The sequence below is a fragment of the Ovis aries genome, chromosome 3, assembly GCF_016772045.2.
Source record: "Ovis aries strain OAR_USU_Benz2616 breed Rambouillet chromosome 3, ARS-UI_Ramb_v3.0, whole genome shotgun sequence".
Classification (NCBI taxonomy): domain Eukaryota; kingdom Metazoa; phylum Chordata; class Mammalia; order Artiodactyla; family Bovidae; genus Ovis; species Ovis aries.
This window is the reverse complement of record NC_056056.1, coordinates 215,587,718-215,605,176: the sequence shown is the minus strand read 5'-3', so window position 1 is coordinate 215,605,176 and position 17,459 is coordinate 215,587,718. Positions and strand designations below refer to the sequence as shown.

Here is a 17,459-nt window from a genome sequence, read left to right as displayed (position 1 = left end):
CTCCCAGGAGGAGGTGGAGATCGGCCTGGATGCCAGGCTGTGCAGTGAGGGGGTGAGGCAGCTACAGAGCCATCACCCTCTCCTCCACGGGAAAGGAATACAGGAAAAGAATTCCAAGCGAGGCGTGTCCCGAAGAGAGGGCCTCTGAGCTGGGCTGCCAGCAGCGACGAGGGGGAGGGAAAGCACAGAGCCAGTGCAAAGGCCTCGGGGAGGGGTGGGGGGTGCAGGCGGCAGGAAGCTATGCCTGGGGTCTGGCGGTGGCAGAGCAGAGTGGTCAGAGGCTGGGCTGGGGGGGGGGGACTATGGGTACCAGGCCAGGCCCTCCCATCATTAGCTGCGTGAGCTCGGGCTCATCACTGAACGTCTTTGAGGCTCAGTTTCCTTCCCAGAAGGAGAATAAGGATGGCACCTGAGTAGGGAGAGCTGTTGAGGCTCCCAGGACAGGGGTGTCCAGGGTGGGGCCGGCCCAGGGGGCTCTGGAAGTGTGGTCTTCACTGTCGAGGGGCCACCGGCAGGGAAGGCCCACCCATGAAGCACTTGTCACACCACTCTGGTCTGACTCTGGGATTCAACAGGCAGATTACAAACCCCTGACTCTAATCCACGGTCGCTGCTCTGTAAACACCTGTGCGCCTGAACTGAAGTCAACAGCACCCCCACCTCCCAGTCTCTAAACTATTTTTTCTAGTTATCATTTATTGAGCACTTACTCTGCACCTTGGACAGCAAGGAGATCAAACCAGCCAATCCTAAAGGAAATCAACCCTGAATATTCATTGGAAGGACTGATGCTGAAGCTGAAGCTCCAATACTTTGGCCACCTCATGTGAAGAGCTGACTCATTGGAAAAGACCCTGATGCTGGGAAAGACTGAAAGCAGGAGAAGGGGACGACAGAGGATGAGATACTTGGATGGCATCACCGACTTGATGGACATGAGTTTGAGCAAGCTCTAGGAGATGGTGATGGACAGGGAAGCCAGGCATTCATGGGGTCGCAAAGAGTCGGACACGACTCAGCAACTCAACAACAACAGCTCTGCACCAAACACTCAGAGTGTGTGTATTCTTTTCATTTGTTTTTTATTTTGGCCGTGCAGCGTGACTTGTGGAATCTTAGTTCCTCAAACAGGGTTTGAACCCAAGACTTCGACAGTGAAATAGCCACGTTCTAACCACTGGCCCGCCAGGGAACTCCTTGCATACTCTTTTTTTTTTTTCCTAACACTTTTTCTATTTATTTAATTTTGTATCTTAAAAGATGATGAATATTCACAAAGCTTAACTGTAATAATCATTTCCTGATGTACGTAAGTCAAATCATTATGCTATACACCTTAAACTTATACAGTGCTGCATGTCAATTAGATTTCAGTAAAACTGGAAGAAAAAAATTTTTTAAATGAACATTTAACCTAGTCAAAAAGTTCTGTGCCTGTGTATTCTTATTTAATTCTCCCATCCACTTGGGATATAGTGATATATAAAATGCTCAACATCTTATACAAGCAGAAACCAAGTGTGAGAGGTTAACAGCATAATCTGCCCAAGGCCATATGATACGAGTAGCAGGGTTTCCTGACTCCAAGACCAGTGCTCTTTCCACTGTACCCAAACCCCGGAAGAACATGTCTGACCAGAGGTAAGGGACTTCCCACCGCCCGCCTCCCTCCCCACCAAACACTCTCCCAGACTGAGCTTCTGTCTGTGAGTATTGTACCCTTGACCCTGACCTGTGCCCCTCAGCCTTTCCCCTTCCCAAGCACAGCCCCTCCCCCACCACACCCTACAGCTCCCCAAACACCACAGGGTCACTGCGGCTCTGGCCTCCAGCTCAGGGGTCCAGAGTCCAGCCCCCTCCCTTCTCTGGGGAGATTTTGGGTTCTGCAGGGGGTCACCACAGCCTCGGGGTTCCAAAAACCCCAGTCAGGGAGAGCAAGGCCTCCCAGGGTGCTGCAAGAAGCAAACACTTCTGAACCCCATGCCCAGAAATTCAGAATTAGCCAGTCTGTAGGGGACCCAGGCTTCAGTGTTTCTTTAAGACGCCACAGCGACCCTAAAGTGCAGCAAGATTTAGAAGCGATGCTCGATGCTCGAGGTAATTGCTGGGAGCTGGTCAGAAAGTGGGAGCTGGGCACAGGCCTGAGGAAGGAGTGAGAGGACAAGCTGAACCATGCGGGTCTCTTCCTCGTGCCTGGAGGTGCTGAAGGGCCTTGCTGCTTGGCCCTGGCTCAGCTGAACAGCAGATTTCCCCATCACAGCTTACCTGGGGATCTGGGAGGCAGGTGGGGGGAGGTAACCAATGCCCCAGGGGACAGATGAGGGACAGGGACCTTCCACAAAGCTGGACCAGTGCCCCCCAGAAGAGGACTCAGGAGCTAAAGGGTTAAGGGTCACGGCAGACCCAAAGCAGCTCCACCAGGCAGAGTCATCAGTGGGCTTTACATCTGATGGACAGAATTTCATTTGCTCTCTACCTCTCAGGGGCCTATCTCAGGAGTAAATCTGGGACCAGCTCCACAGAACCCAGGTTGGATCCCAGAAAAACCCTGCCGGTCCTGAAAGGCCTCCACCCAGGGTAGCCAGCCTGAACCTTACCATTATACCCTCCCTTCTGGGGAAAGAGAACAGGCTCCAGAGTTCCCCAGCACCACACCTCTCCCAGGATGGGTATACGTGGGATTGGGGGGTGGTAAGGGGTCACCAGCATTCCTGGGGGAGGGTCGGGAATGAGAGGGCAAGGACCCCTCCCATCTCCAGCGGAGAAAGGAGCAGAAGGGGGCGCTGGCCACCAGGCTCGTTCTGCCAAGGACATTGGCCCCGTGTCCTCGTCGTCCTCCTCCAGGAACCCTCCCCATCTCCAAACCCCCTGCTCTCCAGGGATGAACCTTCCCCTGCTGGAGAAAGCTGGGCCCCAGGGACCTGGAATAGATGGAGGGGATCAAGACTTGCCAGCATGGTGGGCAGTGTGTTCCCAGCACAGTGTGCACGCCCATCCACAGCCCTGGGCATCTGACAGCACTCGCCCCCCTGCCCCACACCCCTGCAGGCCCACCTTCCTCACCCAGCACCTCTCAGCAGAGAGCCCAGCACAGCACTTGGAAACAGGAAGAGAGGGAGAGACAGAGACAGAGGGAGGGGAAGAGAGAAGACTCTTCTGTCCAGCCTGGCTTCTCTGCAGACCCAGAGCGCCCACCGCCACCCCCACCCCCATCCTGGCACAGCTGGGCCAAGGAGGGGGGAGCGGTAAGGGAGGAGGCAGGCAGTCAAAAGGGGAGTCATGGGACCCCACACCTGGCTTCTTACCCTCTGTAACTACCCCTCCCCGCCCCAGGGGGGGTCTCAGGCCGAGTCAGGGATGCCACAGACACCACACCTCCTCAAGAGGAGGAACCAAGGGCTGGAAGGATGAGCAGGGACCCACCGGGATCGAGGGATGCCAGGCAAGCGGGCGGCGGACGGGCCACAGCGGGTGTTGGAGACTGCCACGGGCAGCCGGACAAGACCAACGGGATGCTCGTCCCTCCGTCCCTCTGTCCGTCCAGGGCGGCTCCTCTCTGGGCGGCTCTGAGGCCGGGCGGGCGCTGTTAAAAAGCTTTTTATGTGTGTGTGTGTTAATCACATGATTGCCGTTCACCTGTATTTCGAACAAAGACAGCTCACTGTTTCAAGGCCCCGAACAAGAGTCTGGGCACAGGGAAGAGAAGGGAGGCGGGGGGAGGAGGGTTGGCAGCGCCGGGGGTGGCGTCGAGGAAAACTGGGGGGAGATTGTCCAAGGCCGGCGAGCGAGAGAAAGAGAAAACCCTTATCAAACTCCTAATTCACTGGGCTCCGAGGCCCCAGACACACTGGCCCGATTGTCTGGCTGGTTGTGTGTGCGAGCGTGTGTGTGTGTGTGTGTTCCAGTGTCCGCTCCCCCCACCCCCAACATGCCTTCGCCTCGTGTGACTACCTCATTGTGTCCCATTACCCACCCCCTCCAACCCCCTTGGCCTTTCCCAAGCAGAAGGCCTTTCCTGGACCCCCTTTCCAGCCCCGCTCCAGACGCGACTCCCTTGGGCTGGGCCCGGGGCCTCGCCCAGCCGCTGAGGAGCTCAGAACCGTCCATGGTCATCATCGCGGCCCCGGCTCCATCTGTCCTCCTCACATACCCACACCTCTGCCTCAGCACCCACCTTTAGAGACGAGAGAGGGGCTGTGGTCTTAGAGGCCTGTGAAAGCCTTAGATGATGGGCAGGACAAAAAAATGAAGGAGTCACCCCGCTGCGGGGAGTGGGGTTGAGTGGAGAAGTGGGCAGAGAGGAGGAAGACTCCTCACCCTTTCTCCGGGTGGGGGAGTGGGGGGTGTCTTGACAACCAGGACTGGGACTCCCCCTACCAGGGTGGAGGGAGTTGGGTCCCAGGAAATGGGGCCCCAGAAGCTTTTCAGATCTGCTTGAAGAGGACCCCAGCCCAGCGTTGGCCCAGCCTCCCGCACACTTTAGTCTGTCTCTCTTGAGCCAGCCCAGGCCTTGTGGTGCTGGGTGTCCGGTGAGAGGAGACTGGGGGTGAAGCCAGGGCATCTGCAGTGGGCAGCGGGTATCCAGCTGCACCCCGCTTCACCAGGTATGGACCTGTAATCTTCCTCTCTTGCTGTCTGAGAAACAGGACAGCTGGGTGGGGGGTAGGAGGCGGGGTGAGACAGGCTGGCACGCAATAAGAGGTCTTAAGTGAAGCAACACTGGCCAGTGCCACCCCCCATGTGACAGAGCCGTCACCTGCCTTCTCCTCTGCCAGCTGCCCATTCCGACACCTGAGACAGAGGTTGGGGGTCCCAGGTGGGCCCAATTTTCCCCCAAGGGTGACATTGTGACCCTGCCCACCTGCCTCCACTGGCTTTCCTGGCCTGACCACCCCCACTCCTACACCTTCCCAGGATGGGCCTGGGGGCAGCCAGCAGTGCAGGGAGCTGGGGTGGGGGCGGCTGGTGGAGGAGCCCAGAGTGTTGGGGATGAAGGAAAGCGCTGGAGGCTCCACCTTCTGCCCTCCCCTCCCTCCCCTCCCCCTTCCCCTCTCCCCCCTCCTTCCTTCCCCAGCCCTCGGCAGCAGCTCAGCGCTCAGTCAGTCTCAGGCTGTCCGGCCAGGGTGGTTGGTGGTGAGGATTCGGGCTCCGTCCTGACAAGGCCCGTGGCCTGTGGCTCGGGGGCCCCCAGCCCCTCCCAACCAGCCCACCAGCGTCCCCCACCCCCAGCCCCCGAGCTGGACCGCACACCTTGGGACACGGTTTTCCACTTCCTCAGGACGAGCCCTAGACTGGAGGAGAGGTCCGAGGAGGTGAGTGAGTGCGCAGCCCGCTCCTCCCTTCCCGGGGCCCAGGCCTGGGACCCTGCGGTGGGGCGTGGGGCGGAGAGAAGCTGACACCGCGTGCCCCCAGCCCAGTTCCTCTTCTAGTCCCCTCGTCGGGGGGCAGGCGGAAGGGAAGAAGGAAAGGTGAGCGAAAAGGTGGGAAATTCCAGGAGCCAGGATTAGAGCAGAAGAAAGAGTCCGTTTTTCTTCCTTTGCATCAACAAACCTCCACCCAAGAGGAGGTTTTAAAAAAAAAAAAAAAACCCGAACCCACCCACAGCAAGAGGCGGTTGGGACCAGGTGGGGGTAAGACATGGAGGCGGGAGCTAAGAGGCCGAGCCCCGGTCTGGCATGTGCGGGGGCCCAAGGGGCTGCGGTGGGTTTAGGGGCAGCCTGCCGGCCCCACCTTGGGACTGTGCCTGAGTCGCGTGCCGGGCCGCCGTCGGGGCTGCGCGCACGCCGCCCATCACGCCCTCCTTCCCATCGTCCAGGTGAACGTTGGACTCTTCGCCAGGACCCCGGCGGCGGGCCCCGGGGAGGCGGCCGAGGCGGCGGCGGCCGGGGGCGACATGGCAGAGGAGCAGGACCTGTCCGAGGTGGAGCTGAGCCCCGTGGGCTCCGAGGAGCCGCGCTGCCTGTCCCCGGGGAGCGCGCCCTCGCTGGGGCCCGACGGCGGCGGCGGCGGCGGCGGCGGCTCGGGCCTGCGAGCTAGCCCGGGGCCCGGAGAGCTGGGCAAGGTCAAGAAGGAACAGCAGGACGGCGAGGCGGACGATGACAAATTCCCCGTGTGCATCCGCGAGGCCGTCAGCCAGGTGCTCAGCGGCTACGACTGGACTCTGGTGCCCATGCCGGTGCGCGTCAACGGCGCCAGCAAGAGCAAGCCCCACGTCAAGCGGCCCATGAACGCCTTCATGGTGTGGGCGCAGGCGGCGCGCAGGAAGCTGGCCGACCAGTACCCGCACCTGCACAACGCCGAGCTCAGCAAGACGCTGGGCAAGCTCTGGAGGTGAGCGCCCCCAACCCGCCTCCGGGGAGCTCCCGCCGGGCCCTCTACCCGGGCCCTCTACCCGCGGGTGGAATGGGGAGAGGCGCTCACGGCCTGGGCCCTTCTCTTGGGGCAGCCGTCTCCTTGATGGAACTGGATGGCCAGCTGAGGGCATCGGGCCAGCCCTTCCCCCAGTACCCCCTTGGGGTTGCGCTCGCGCTGGTCTCCGGCGGCCTAGGCCCCGCTCCCCAGCTGGGGCACTGGGCTGGAAGGCGCCCCCTCGCGGTTGGAATTCTGCCGGTGGCAGGAGCTGGGGCCTGGGCTTCTGGGCCGCGTGGGCGAGAGTGAAGGTGGAAGGGAGGGAAGGCTGGTGGAGGCATCCACACCATAGTCGTCCACTAACCCCATTTCCGCAGGTGCCACTCAAGGGTGCCACTGCCCCGGGGTCAAGCGGAATGCGAGGGAAACGTCTGGGAAAGAACTGAAAGCCTAGCTGGAGAGGCAGGGAAACTGAGGCAGGCAGTGGAGAACTGCAAGGCTGAGATGGGGGCAGACAAGGAATTCAGGTCCGGGTCTTTGAAAGGGTGAGGTATGGAGGCCAAGCCGACCGCTGCAGGCCCTTGTCCTACCCCAGCCGCCTCCTCTGCACCCTTCTGAGCTCTTTCAGACCCAGGGCTTCTTCATCTCCCCAGGAAAGGGGACCCATGGAGAGGAGACTCCCCCTCCCACCAGGTCCCAGAGCTGCCAGGCTGGTCTCTTCCCCTCCCTCCCTCTCCCAGTCCAGGCGCCATCTTCCTTTCCAGGGCCCCACCCAGGATTGAGTAACCTCCTACCCCTCCAGCCCTGGAGCTGACAGCCCTGGCCAGGAGGAAAGGCTGGCCCCTTTCCTACCCAGAGTCCCTCAGAGTCCCAGGTTCTCTGGAAGCAGCTCAGACTTTGGGGGAAAAACATGCCCCTGAGAAGGAAGTCGGCCTCACCTCTGGTCTGGGGTTTAGGCTGCTCCCTTTTCAATACGTTGTTGACCAGGGCAACGCCACCCCCGCCCCCCAAGAAGTCCTGGGTGGCTCAGAAAGAGAACAGGGGCTCCAGAAGGTGAGAGTCTGCAGAGGTTACCTGATTCCCCGCTAGATTGTCCATGAGATAGGCCCAGGAAGGCAGAGGGCCCGCCCAGGCCATGTAACAGCTGGTGGTAGAGCCAGGGCCAGAACCAGGTCTCCTGACGCTTCAGCCAGTGGTCTTCCCACACACTATCCTCGGTGACAGAAGTGGGTCACCCCTGCCCTCTAAGACACGATCAGGAGGGTGTGGGGTGAGGGCAGAGGAGAGCAGGAATGGGGAGCATCCAAGCTGCAGAAAGTGTCAGGGGAGCCTGCCACCCCTCCCCTTGCCAGCCCCAACACAGTGGAGCTTGGCCTAGAAGACCAAAGACTTAAGGTGGTGGAAGGAGCAGGAAAGCCCCCAAGAGACCAAGAGGAATTCGCATCCAGCCCCCTGGGCCTGGCCCTGGCCATGTGTTTGCCAAAGGCCTGGTGCTTCTTCCCCTCCCCCCTCAACACTCGGCTCACCCCAGCAGGCCCTGGGCTCAGTGGTCAAACTGCTGCGTGGACTCAGAGGGTCTAGCCTTGCCCAGGATCAAAGCCAGCTCCTCTGCCCAAAGTCCATCCACATCGTGGCAGGGTTCAGCCCAAGCCAGGACCCTTGGTGCCATGGGACAGAGACGAGCAAGTGCAAGACAGACAACCAGGAGGGAGGCAGACAGGCAGACAGAACGGGCCTTGGGGACCATGAGCAGACCACAGTGTAAGCCCAGTAAGAGCATCAAAGCAAGGATGGACCGCCCCCCTCCCACCTCTCCCCCACGCTGTTGCCAAGGATTTAAGGTTGGACCCTCCATTGTCCCTGTCTGTCCCTGCTCCCCCAGCCCAGAACCCCACGTTGGGCTCCCTCAAAGGGACTTGTTCCTGACTGCCCCTCACCTCAGGCTGTGTGCACAGGGGCCCAAGGTGACTCACAGGGGCCAACCTGAGTGGCAGGGCGGGCAGCTAGGAAAGCAGGCACTGCTTACTCAGGACCACCCCAGCAGTGGGAGGGTGACCAGACAGTGACAAGGGTCAAAGGCTATGCCAACAGGGAGTGGGCTACTCGGATCCTGGGTGGGGACCCCGCAGACCTCTGGACTGGGTTAAGCTAGCCCGCCTCTCTAGGGGCTTCTCCTGAAATCTGCACGCCCCGCCCCTCCACCGTGTCATGAATCTCAGGCTATCAAGAAGGGGGATGGCTAGCTGGGCAGAACTGGCAATCAGAGGCCCTATACCTGAAAAGAGAAAGACATGCAGATTGTGTGGGACGCTGGAAGGGGGTCAGACACACCAGCGTCCAGGCCCTGGCTTGCAAGTGGCTAGGGGAGTATGCCAACTGCCAACCTTCAGTGCCCGCCCAGGAAAGGCCTGTTAGATGTTGAGCTCATCGTGCTGGGGGGTCAGTGTATTGATTGACCCTCCTGGGGAGGATAATTATAGCCAAGAGACAGGAAAGGTGGGGTCACAGGCTGGAACCTCCCAGGGCCCTTAGGTGAGCCCCCACGGGAGCAGGGGTAGCGGAGCCAGTGTGCCCTAGCATGGAAGCCCCCCGCCCCCACCAGTTGGGGATTTCAGTTCTGGTGGGGAGACAGCCCACCCCTTCCCTCTCCGTTTCAGACCTTGGAGACCCAGAGGTGAAAAGCAAACAAGGTTTGTAGTTAGAGCTGTGGTGACCGAGGGCTAGCGCAGGAGTCAAGATGAAATTTGGGATTGGGTTTCTGTGGTGGGGGAGGATGGGTTTGGGGTCAGGAAAGAGCCTTAACAGAGCTGAAGCTGAAGGTCTGGGTGAGGCTGGGGTTGGGTTTGGGGGTAAGGTTGGCGTTGGGCTCAAGTTAGGACTGGGGTTGGGGCTGGCAGACCCCACCCCCACCCCCAGGTAGGTTTCTCTCCAAGTTAAGGTGCTGGTGGGAACTAGCGCTGGGAGGCACCGATGGGTGCAGTTGGAGTCTTCCCTTTCTTCTAGCCTGTGCCCCCGCTTGCACTCCGTGCCCCCTGCCATTTTCTTGCGGATTCACATCCAGTTGCCAGTGGGCAGAGGGCACAGGGGAGGTTTGGGGTGGGAGAGGGAGTGCAGGGTCCCCCGCCATTCTAGGAGCCTCTGTGCCGGGGCTATGGCTGGTTGAGGCACCCCCACGTGCCACCTCCCCTCCTCACCAGACACCCACCTTTGGGCCTGCCCCACCTACCCTGGGCTGGCTGGGGGCGGGGGAGAGGGCGCAGCTAGGGTGAGAAGGGCTGCATCCCACTCCCAGCCCCTGATGGTCTGGGGTCCCCATCCCATCACTCAGCTAGAGGGGCCCTTGGAGAGAGCTGGGCTGGGCTGGGCTGGGCCACGGCCCGGGGGGAGGGCAGCCAAGCAGGCTAAGCTGGAGAGGAATGCTGCTGCCCGCTAGGAGGTGCCTGGTATGACCACCCCCTCCCATCCTGGGCAGGGAGGGCCCTGCCTTCTCCTGACTGGGTGAAGAGGGCACCCACGGGGGAGGGGGGTATAGGGGGCAGCTGGAGAGAGAGGCCCTTTAGGCTAAAGGACAGAGCTGCTTCTGGAGAGTCCCTTATGTCTGGGGATCTGGGAATCTGTTTCTTCCCCCTGAGCCCCTCTTTGAGGCATCCTTCCTGTCTTCCTCACCAGCAGCAGCCCAGCCCTGAACTTGCCTGTGGCCCCAGCCCTGGCTGGAGTCAGGTGGGTGGGCCTACGGTCTGCAGGGGCTGCGTTCCACTGGCTGGGCTCAGACTGGGAAGAGAGTCTGAATGCCCCCATCCAGGGTCTTGGAAGACAGGAGCTTCTTTTACATTCTTTCACTCCCTCAACAAGGAGATACGATCGCCCCTTGAGGTCGGGGTCCGTGCGTAGTGAGGGGCACACGCATCCTGCCCCCCTCGGCCCCACCACGCTGGAATTCACAAAAATGACTCCAGAGCTGAGGGGTTCCACTGCAGGTCCTCTTGCCCACCACCTCGCAGGCAGCATTAGAATTGCACCTGTTTCTCGAGGTGCTGCCCCCCCCATCCCCCAGTCCCTAGGTCCCAGGTCCCATGCACAGGGCTTCACAGCCATTATCTTGGCCACTCCCACGCCTGGAAGTAGGTGTTACCCTTGTTCTATAGGTGAAAAAACTAAAGCTCAGAGAAGTGACTTGCCCACGGTCACACAACTAGGAAGTAGCAGACACTGGGCTCTTCCCCCTCACCGTGCCGCTCCTGTTTGCACATCTCCAGTCCCAGGGAGCTCACCCCCTAACGAGGCAGGCAGCTCCACTTGCAGACAGCTTTGAAGAAGGAGTTTTTGGTGGCTCAGATGGTAAAGCATCTGCCTGCAATGTGGGAGACCCAGGTTCAATCCCTGGGTCGAGAAGATCTCCTGGAGAAGGAAATGGCAACCCACTCCAGTATTCTTGCTTGGAAAATCCCATGGACGGAGGAACCTGGTAGGCTACAGCCCATGGGGTCTCAAAGAGTCGGACACAACTGAGCGACTTCACTTTCACTTTTCAAACTGAAGGAAGCTCTATTGTAAGCTCTATTCTAACCCCATCCTCAGGGGCTGCCTGGAGCGGCAGGCTGGTTCTCTCACACTCCAGCCCCTGAGAGGTTTGGGGGCAGAGATGGCTGCCCTCGGAGGCTGTGGTGCCTCGGGCTCAATCCTCCAGTCCCTAGGCCAGGCAGCACGACTCCCACCCGGGACCCTGCCCGCCAGGCTCCCCCAGCCCCCAGGCCTCATTTCTTCCAGGGCAGGCGCTCACGGTGGCCCTTCTGCTGTCTCCCCCACCCCAACCACCCCACCCCAGGCTGCTGAATGAGAGCGACAAGCGCCCCTTCATTGAGGAGGCCGAGCGGCTGCGGATGCAGCACAAGAAGGACCACCCAGATTACAAGTACCAGCCACGGAGACGGAAGAACGGGAAGGCAGCCCAGGGAGAGTCGGAGTGCCCAGGCGGGGAGGCTGAGCAGGGTGGCGCGGCCGCCATTCAGGCCCACTACAAGAGCGCCCACCTGGACCACCGGCACCCGGGCGAGGGCTCCCCGATGTCAGATGGAAACCCTGAGCACCCCTCGGGTGAGCCTGGGGCTGGGAGCTCGGGTGGGAGGAGGCTGTGGGCAGCGGGGAGAGGCAAAGGCTGGAGGAGGACTTGAGACCCGAGGCTCTGGGAAGGGCTGGCTGGGCTGAGTTGTGGCCCAGCTGGGCTGCAGGGGCCCAGTGGCAGTTCAGAGGGGGTTCAGGGGTCAGGGGAGGCAGCTGGGCAAGAGGGCTGCGGCCAGGACTGCTAGGAGGGGCATTGGTTTGGGGTGAAGAGACCCGTGAAGGAGGCCAGTGGGCCAGTTACACCAGAGAAAGGTGGGACAGGACGATTCTGAGAAACAGGAGGGCAGACAGAGGACAGAGCGTGGCCTCTCCTCCACCTCCCAGTCTGACGGGGAAGACACAGCATGTGACATTGAGCACGTGGCATGGAGGAGCCAGACGCAAGGCGTCCTGTTTCATTCTCATTGGCGATGAGCGCAGCTAATGTTAACTGAGCGCTTGTGCCGGGCACTGTGCTGCTTGCTTTGTGTGTGTGAGCTCGTTCAATCGTCTACACTGTGACGAGGCAGCCGCTGCCTGCGTGCAGACCTCAGCTGTGTGGCAAATCACTCCCATGCTACAGAGTAGACCGTACAGAAAACTGAGGGTAACTTGCTGTATAGCTGAGGGCTCCAGGGCCTCTGCTGGCACCATAGCTACGTCCCTTGTGCTTGTAGCTTATAGGACACCGTGCCTGGGGCCAGGCTCCTGGCCAGTGTCGGTGAGCAGAGCTCTGCCTTCAGAAGACACACTCCGAGTCCTTTGTGCCAGACCTGGAAGCAGACACCAGGCGTCCAGAGACGCCACGGTCCCTGGAGCCTCCTGTCGCCTCCCATGGTCCCTGGTCCCTCAGGAGCCCACATTCTATAGAGGGATGAGCAATGATGAAAGCACGTGAATTAAGTACAGGAAGAATCAAGGGCACGTGAAGCCCATGCGAGATCCAGAGGGAGCATGACCTCTGGGCAGGAGTCACCCCCCTGTCCACCCAGTCAGTCTCCAAAAATATCCAGCTGCCCACCAGTCTCTGGTCAAGGAAAGCCTCCAGAAGGAAGCCATGTTCTCAACTGCTTGGTATCATCTCTGCTTTACTGATAAGGAAGCTGATAAGAGAAGATAGGGGGTCTGCCCAGGGTCACACAGTAAGTGACAGAGCGAGAATTCAAATTCAGAGTTCAGATGCTTTGGCCAGCACAGGACTCAGCACTGCCTCTGGTCTGATGGAGGAGGCACAGGCCTGCCCTCAAGGAGCGCCTGGCTTGCTAGACCATGAACATGGTCTCTGTCCAACGGGATCCCCCATCCAGCCATCCCTCCCTCACACTCGGAGATTCAGGAGTACACACACACAAGACCCTGGATCGTGTACAGAGCCAACTCACTCTATTACTGTGGGCCTGGCTTTCTCTTCCCCATAAACAGCCCAGCTACTCCTCCTCCCCAAGCCCTTCCCCACGTCCCCAGGGCAGGGCAAGCGGCATCCTCCACTGGTCTCCTGAGCCCTTCACCCATCCCTCACCATAGCACCTGTGATGCTGCCCTCCAGCCCTGGGTGGATCCCTGGATCCCCCACCCCAAGACCAGGAGCTTGTGCAGACAGGAACCATTTGACTTGTTTGTATTCCCCTATGCCTGGCAACCGTGCCTGGAGCTTGGCGGTGCCCCCTAAGTGTTTGCTGAATGGACCTGGGAAGGGGCAAACGGACAGACGAAGGGACGGCGTAGCACAGGTCACTCACGTCAGTACTTTCCTGGACGGGCAGGGAGAAGGCAACTGGAGGGAGAGTGGGGCCGCGTGGTGCGTGATGGGAGCTGAGAGCATGGTCGGGGGCGCTGGGTGGGAGGGAAGGTTTCCTTGAATAAAGGGCACTTGAGGTGGCCTTGGGTGGAGGGCTGGGGTGGGAGGTGATGCATCGCCATTCGGGGCCTGGGGTGGGGGAGGTGTGCAGACGAGCCAGCCAAAGTGAAAAGGGCTTGAGAGGTGAGCAGGGCAGGCAACCAGCAGAGGCCGAGTGTGCTTAAGAGAGAGCAGACGAGCTGGGGCCTACAGGCCAGACCGCATCGGGCTGCACAGCTGAGGAGCACTGGGAGGGCACCCGACTTTAGCTGGTGTGAGGAAGAACCTTCCAATGGGGATAATGGAAACTTGCTCAAAATGAAGCAGGCCTCTCCGGGAGGGGGCGGGGGCGAGAGAGGGGAATCCTATCCTGGTAGAAGAAAAGACTCATTCCTAGGACTGAGGAATTTCATAAATGACTGGACATCAACCTAAGATCATTACATAGCCAAACGCCACCGCAGGCCACCCCAAACACGTTAAAACGAACAAGGCCGTGCCGTGATGGGTCCTCTGCCTCCCGGAGGCATCGCATCTGAAAAATGAACCATCAGCCTCTGACCTTAGTTCTTGCTTCCTCTCTCTCTCTGTCTGTGTCTCCCTTCGCCCTCTAGGCCAGAGCCATGGCCCGCCCACCCCTCCGACCACCCCAAAGACAGAGCTGCAGTCGGGCAAGGCAGACCCCAAGCGGGATGGGCGCTCCCTGGGGGAGGGCGGGAAGCCTCACATCGACTTCGGCAACGTGGACATCGGCGAGATCAGCCATGAGGTAATGTCCAACATGGAGACCTTCGACGTGGCCGAGTTGGACCAGTACCTGCCGCCCAACGGGCACCCGGGCCACGTGGGCGGCTACTCAGCAGCTGGCTATGGGCTGGGCAGCGCCCTGGCTGTGGCCAGCGGACACTCTGCCTGGATCTCCAAGCCTCCAGGCGTGGCTCTGCCCACGGTCTCGCCGCCTGGCGTGGACGCCAAAGCCCAGGTGAAGACGGAGACCGCGGGGCCCCAGGGGCCCCCACACTACGCCGACCAGCCGTCCACCTCGCAGATCGCCTACACCTCCCTCAGTCTGCCCCACTACGGCTCCGCCTTCCCCTCTATCTCCCGCCCCCAGTTTGACTACTCTGACCATCAGCCCTCAGGACCCTATTACGGCCACTCGGGCCAGACCTCTGGCCTCTACTCGGCCTTCTCCTACATGGGGCCCTCACAGCGGCCCCTCTACACGGCCATCTCTGACCCCAGCCCCTCAGGGCCCCAGTCCCACAGCCCCACACACTGGGAGCAGCCGGTATATACGACGCTGTCCCGGCCATAGGGGGGGCCCCCCGACCCCCGTCACCACCCGTCTTGCCCTGTCCCTTCCCCCAGCCCTCTCGCCCTGTTCCTCGCCCATCTCAGGCCCGGTGGCGGCAGAGGAGGAGGCTGCAGAGGCTGACAGCTGAGGGGAAGGCCTTCTGTCTGGCTCACTGCCTTTGATGACCCCACCCCGTCCTACCCAGGCTCTGACCCAGGCGCAGCCCTGGGCTACTCGGCTGGGCAGAGGAGAAGGAGGTAGCTTGTTGCCCCTAAACTGAAAAATGAGGGGCTGTACCTTCCCCCCCAGGAATGACCCTCGATCCCAGGATCTGAGCAGGCCTCGCCTACCCTCCTCTGGGAGGGTGAAGCACCCAGGGTCGGTCGGATGGGAATCGGAGGCCTAGCTACCCCTGTGTCTGTGTTTCCTCTTCCGCGAGGAATAGGGGGTCTGACCTAACCCGTGCACCCAGGCCACGTGTCTTAAGAGCAGGGCCAACCAGAAACCTGCGTCAGAGACTACTGGGGCTCCGTCTGCCCCTGGGTGCGGGGCGCTGAGGACAGCTTTGAATCGCCTCAAGGGAGTGGGGGTGGGATAGGAGCTCAGAGGGAAGTCTCAACCCTTCAGTGCCCCCTGCCCTCCTGAACACAGGAAGGAATTGGCACAGAGGCCCTCAGATCCATTTCGATGCCAATAACCTCGTTCTTTGTCTAACGGAGCAAAAGGGCCCAGGTCCCACTCCAGGACAACCTCCCAACTTTGAGGCACACCCAGGACGTGAGGAGGCCGGGGCCCCAGGAAAGGATTCGGAGACAATTCACAGAGCCTTTCTCCCGGCTCCCACCAGCCCCCTGCTCTCCAACCTCGCCAGGCTCTGTGGTCCGTGCGCTCTCAGCCCCAACTCCTTGGGCTTCCCAGAGAGTTAGAGCTGCTCAGGCCCAAACCCTCGGCTCCAGGGGGAGACCCAGGGCCCAGCACCCTGGTTGCTGGCAGCAGGCTGAAGACACTAAACTCCTGACATGTACATGCTGCCCTGGCCTTTTGCCCTTTGCCTCCCAGTGGTATTTGAATAAAGTATGTAGCTCTCTTCTGCCCCCATTTTCCTATTCTGCATCCCTCCACCCCCAAGTCCACATGTAACTCATTACTGCCCCCCCCCTCTTATTTATCTCAGTAGCTCCCTCTGCCCACCCTCCCCTCTGCTAGGTACTCCAGCCCTTATTAACTCTGCATTAAGCATTCCACATAATAAAATTAAAGGTTCCGGTTACCTGCTTGGTGGGCCTGACCTGGTCTCTTATCCCTGCACCTCTGCTTCCTTAAATGCTTTCTGGAAGTAGCTAGAGGGTACAATGCAAAGGACAGATAATCCAAAGGTCCCCTCTCTTACCCAGTGCAGTAGCTCAGAACAGCCGGCATCACAGTGGGGTCAGTGGGTGCTCAGAACTGAGGCCTCAGACCGGAGCTCTGCCCCCAGCCCAGCTATGTCCACACTGCAGGTGAGCCACTTGCCGGCTCAGCTGGAACTCCGCATGAGTACCTTCCAAGCAGCCCATTCTCACCCAGCAGAGAAGGGGCCTTGCAAAGACTTCAAGGAACAAGTATGTGAAAGGTAGATCAGGTCTGTCTTGCTGTCTGCAGTCAGTAGGCCTGGTCCTTTAGGAGAGTGAGTGGGCACTCCCTCACTGTACCTTCCACTTGCCACCTCCCCCAGCAAGACACACACACAGGTCCACACCAGGATCTAGCAGCTGCCCATGTCTAAGTATAAACTAGGATGGCAGACATAATAACCATCTAATCCTTGGGGTTTCCTCCCCAAAAGCTCTTTGCTCAGCAGAATTCCAACCTGCACTCTGGGACCTGGGGCTCCTCCACCTCAGAGACAGGGGAAATTTCTTCTCCACGCTCCATCGATGGACAGCTCTGATGGCTGAAGTTTCCCCTTCCACCCAGTTCATAGTGACATTAATAGCTCCCATGTACTGGCTGCTCCCTGGCTGAGTGCTTTACATCCTTCTGGCCTGTGAGGGAGTGTTCCAATCATTATCCCCATTTCCCAGACGGGGTCTTGACGCTTTGAGAGGTGGGTGCTAAGAAGTACTGGTACACAATCTGAAACCAGCTGACTCCAAACCTTGCACTCCTTAACCATCATCTCTTCCACCTGCCTTTTTTCCACTTGTAATCTGAGGCTGTGCTTCCGTCTCGGCTCCAGACCAGCATCCCTAGATCCAGTATCTGTTTCTATCTGTGGGCTCCAGCCCCTCAGGACCTCGGGTTGGGAAGGGGGCACCAAGAACTAGCCCAGTCCTCCAGGGTGGCCAGACTGCCACCTGGAAGCTGCCATGCAAGCTCTTCAGGCCACTTCGCCAAAACTGCTGGCTCCCATGAAGTGTAGTGGTAACTACAAATCCTACCTCTTGCAGATAAAACCTGCGGCCAAGCTGGACCACCCTGAACTGTATACAAGCGGTTTTCTGCTGCTTGGCTGATGTGTTGTAGATAAATGCAGGACTTTTTTACTGGTTTTGAACAGATTTCATCTTTTTGCACTTGACCATTTTCCCACCTATATTAGATCCTTTGGCATTCTGAATCCAATTTATAGCTCTCCTGAGCTTCATGTTTGAAACTTGAATATCCTCATTCAGGTTACTAATGAAAAAAGATTGGAATGAGAGGGACAGACCCTGTGTCCACCATTGAAAACCTCTCCATCCATTCTATCATCTATACTCGTAAAGCTGTCCAGTCAATTCTGAATCTAATTGTCACCTTGAAGTACCTGCTTCTCTATCACAGCCACACAGACTGCCTAATGCCTTGTTCAAATCAAGGTTCCCTGTATCTGTGGCATTCCTCCAACCTACCAGG

The 17,459-nt window shown here is 59.5% G+C and overlaps 1 protein-coding gene and 1 long non-coding RNA gene across 2 annotated transcripts in view; one reads left to right on the top strand and one right to left on the bottom strand.

Moving 5' to 3' along the window:
• The window catches only part of LOC105614868 (uncharacterized), a 51,915-nt gene extending 48,341 nt beyond the window's left edge, over positions 1-3,574 (bottom strand). Inside the window, exon 1 of the long non-coding RNA XR_003588936.3 lies at positions 3,424-3,574. This is a non-coding gene — a long non-coding RNA (uncharacterized LOC105614868). The remainder of the gene's footprint in view (positions 1-3,423) is intronic.
• A 1,527-nt stretch (positions 3,575-5,101) lies between these two features.
• Positions 5,102-15,857, top strand: SOX10 (SRY-box transcription factor 10). The gene is made up of 4 exons (XM_027968097.2): positions 5,102-5,312; positions 5,816-6,330; positions 11,174-11,442; positions 13,900-15,857. The coding sequence occupies exons 2-4, from the start codon at positions 5,894-5,896 to the stop codon at positions 14,601-14,603; spliced, it is 1,410 nt and encodes a 469-aa protein (XP_027823898.1). The 5' UTR covers positions 5,102-5,312; positions 5,816-5,893; the 3' UTR covers positions 14,604-15,857.
• The last annotated feature ends 1,602 nt before the right edge of the window (positions 15,858-17,459 follow it).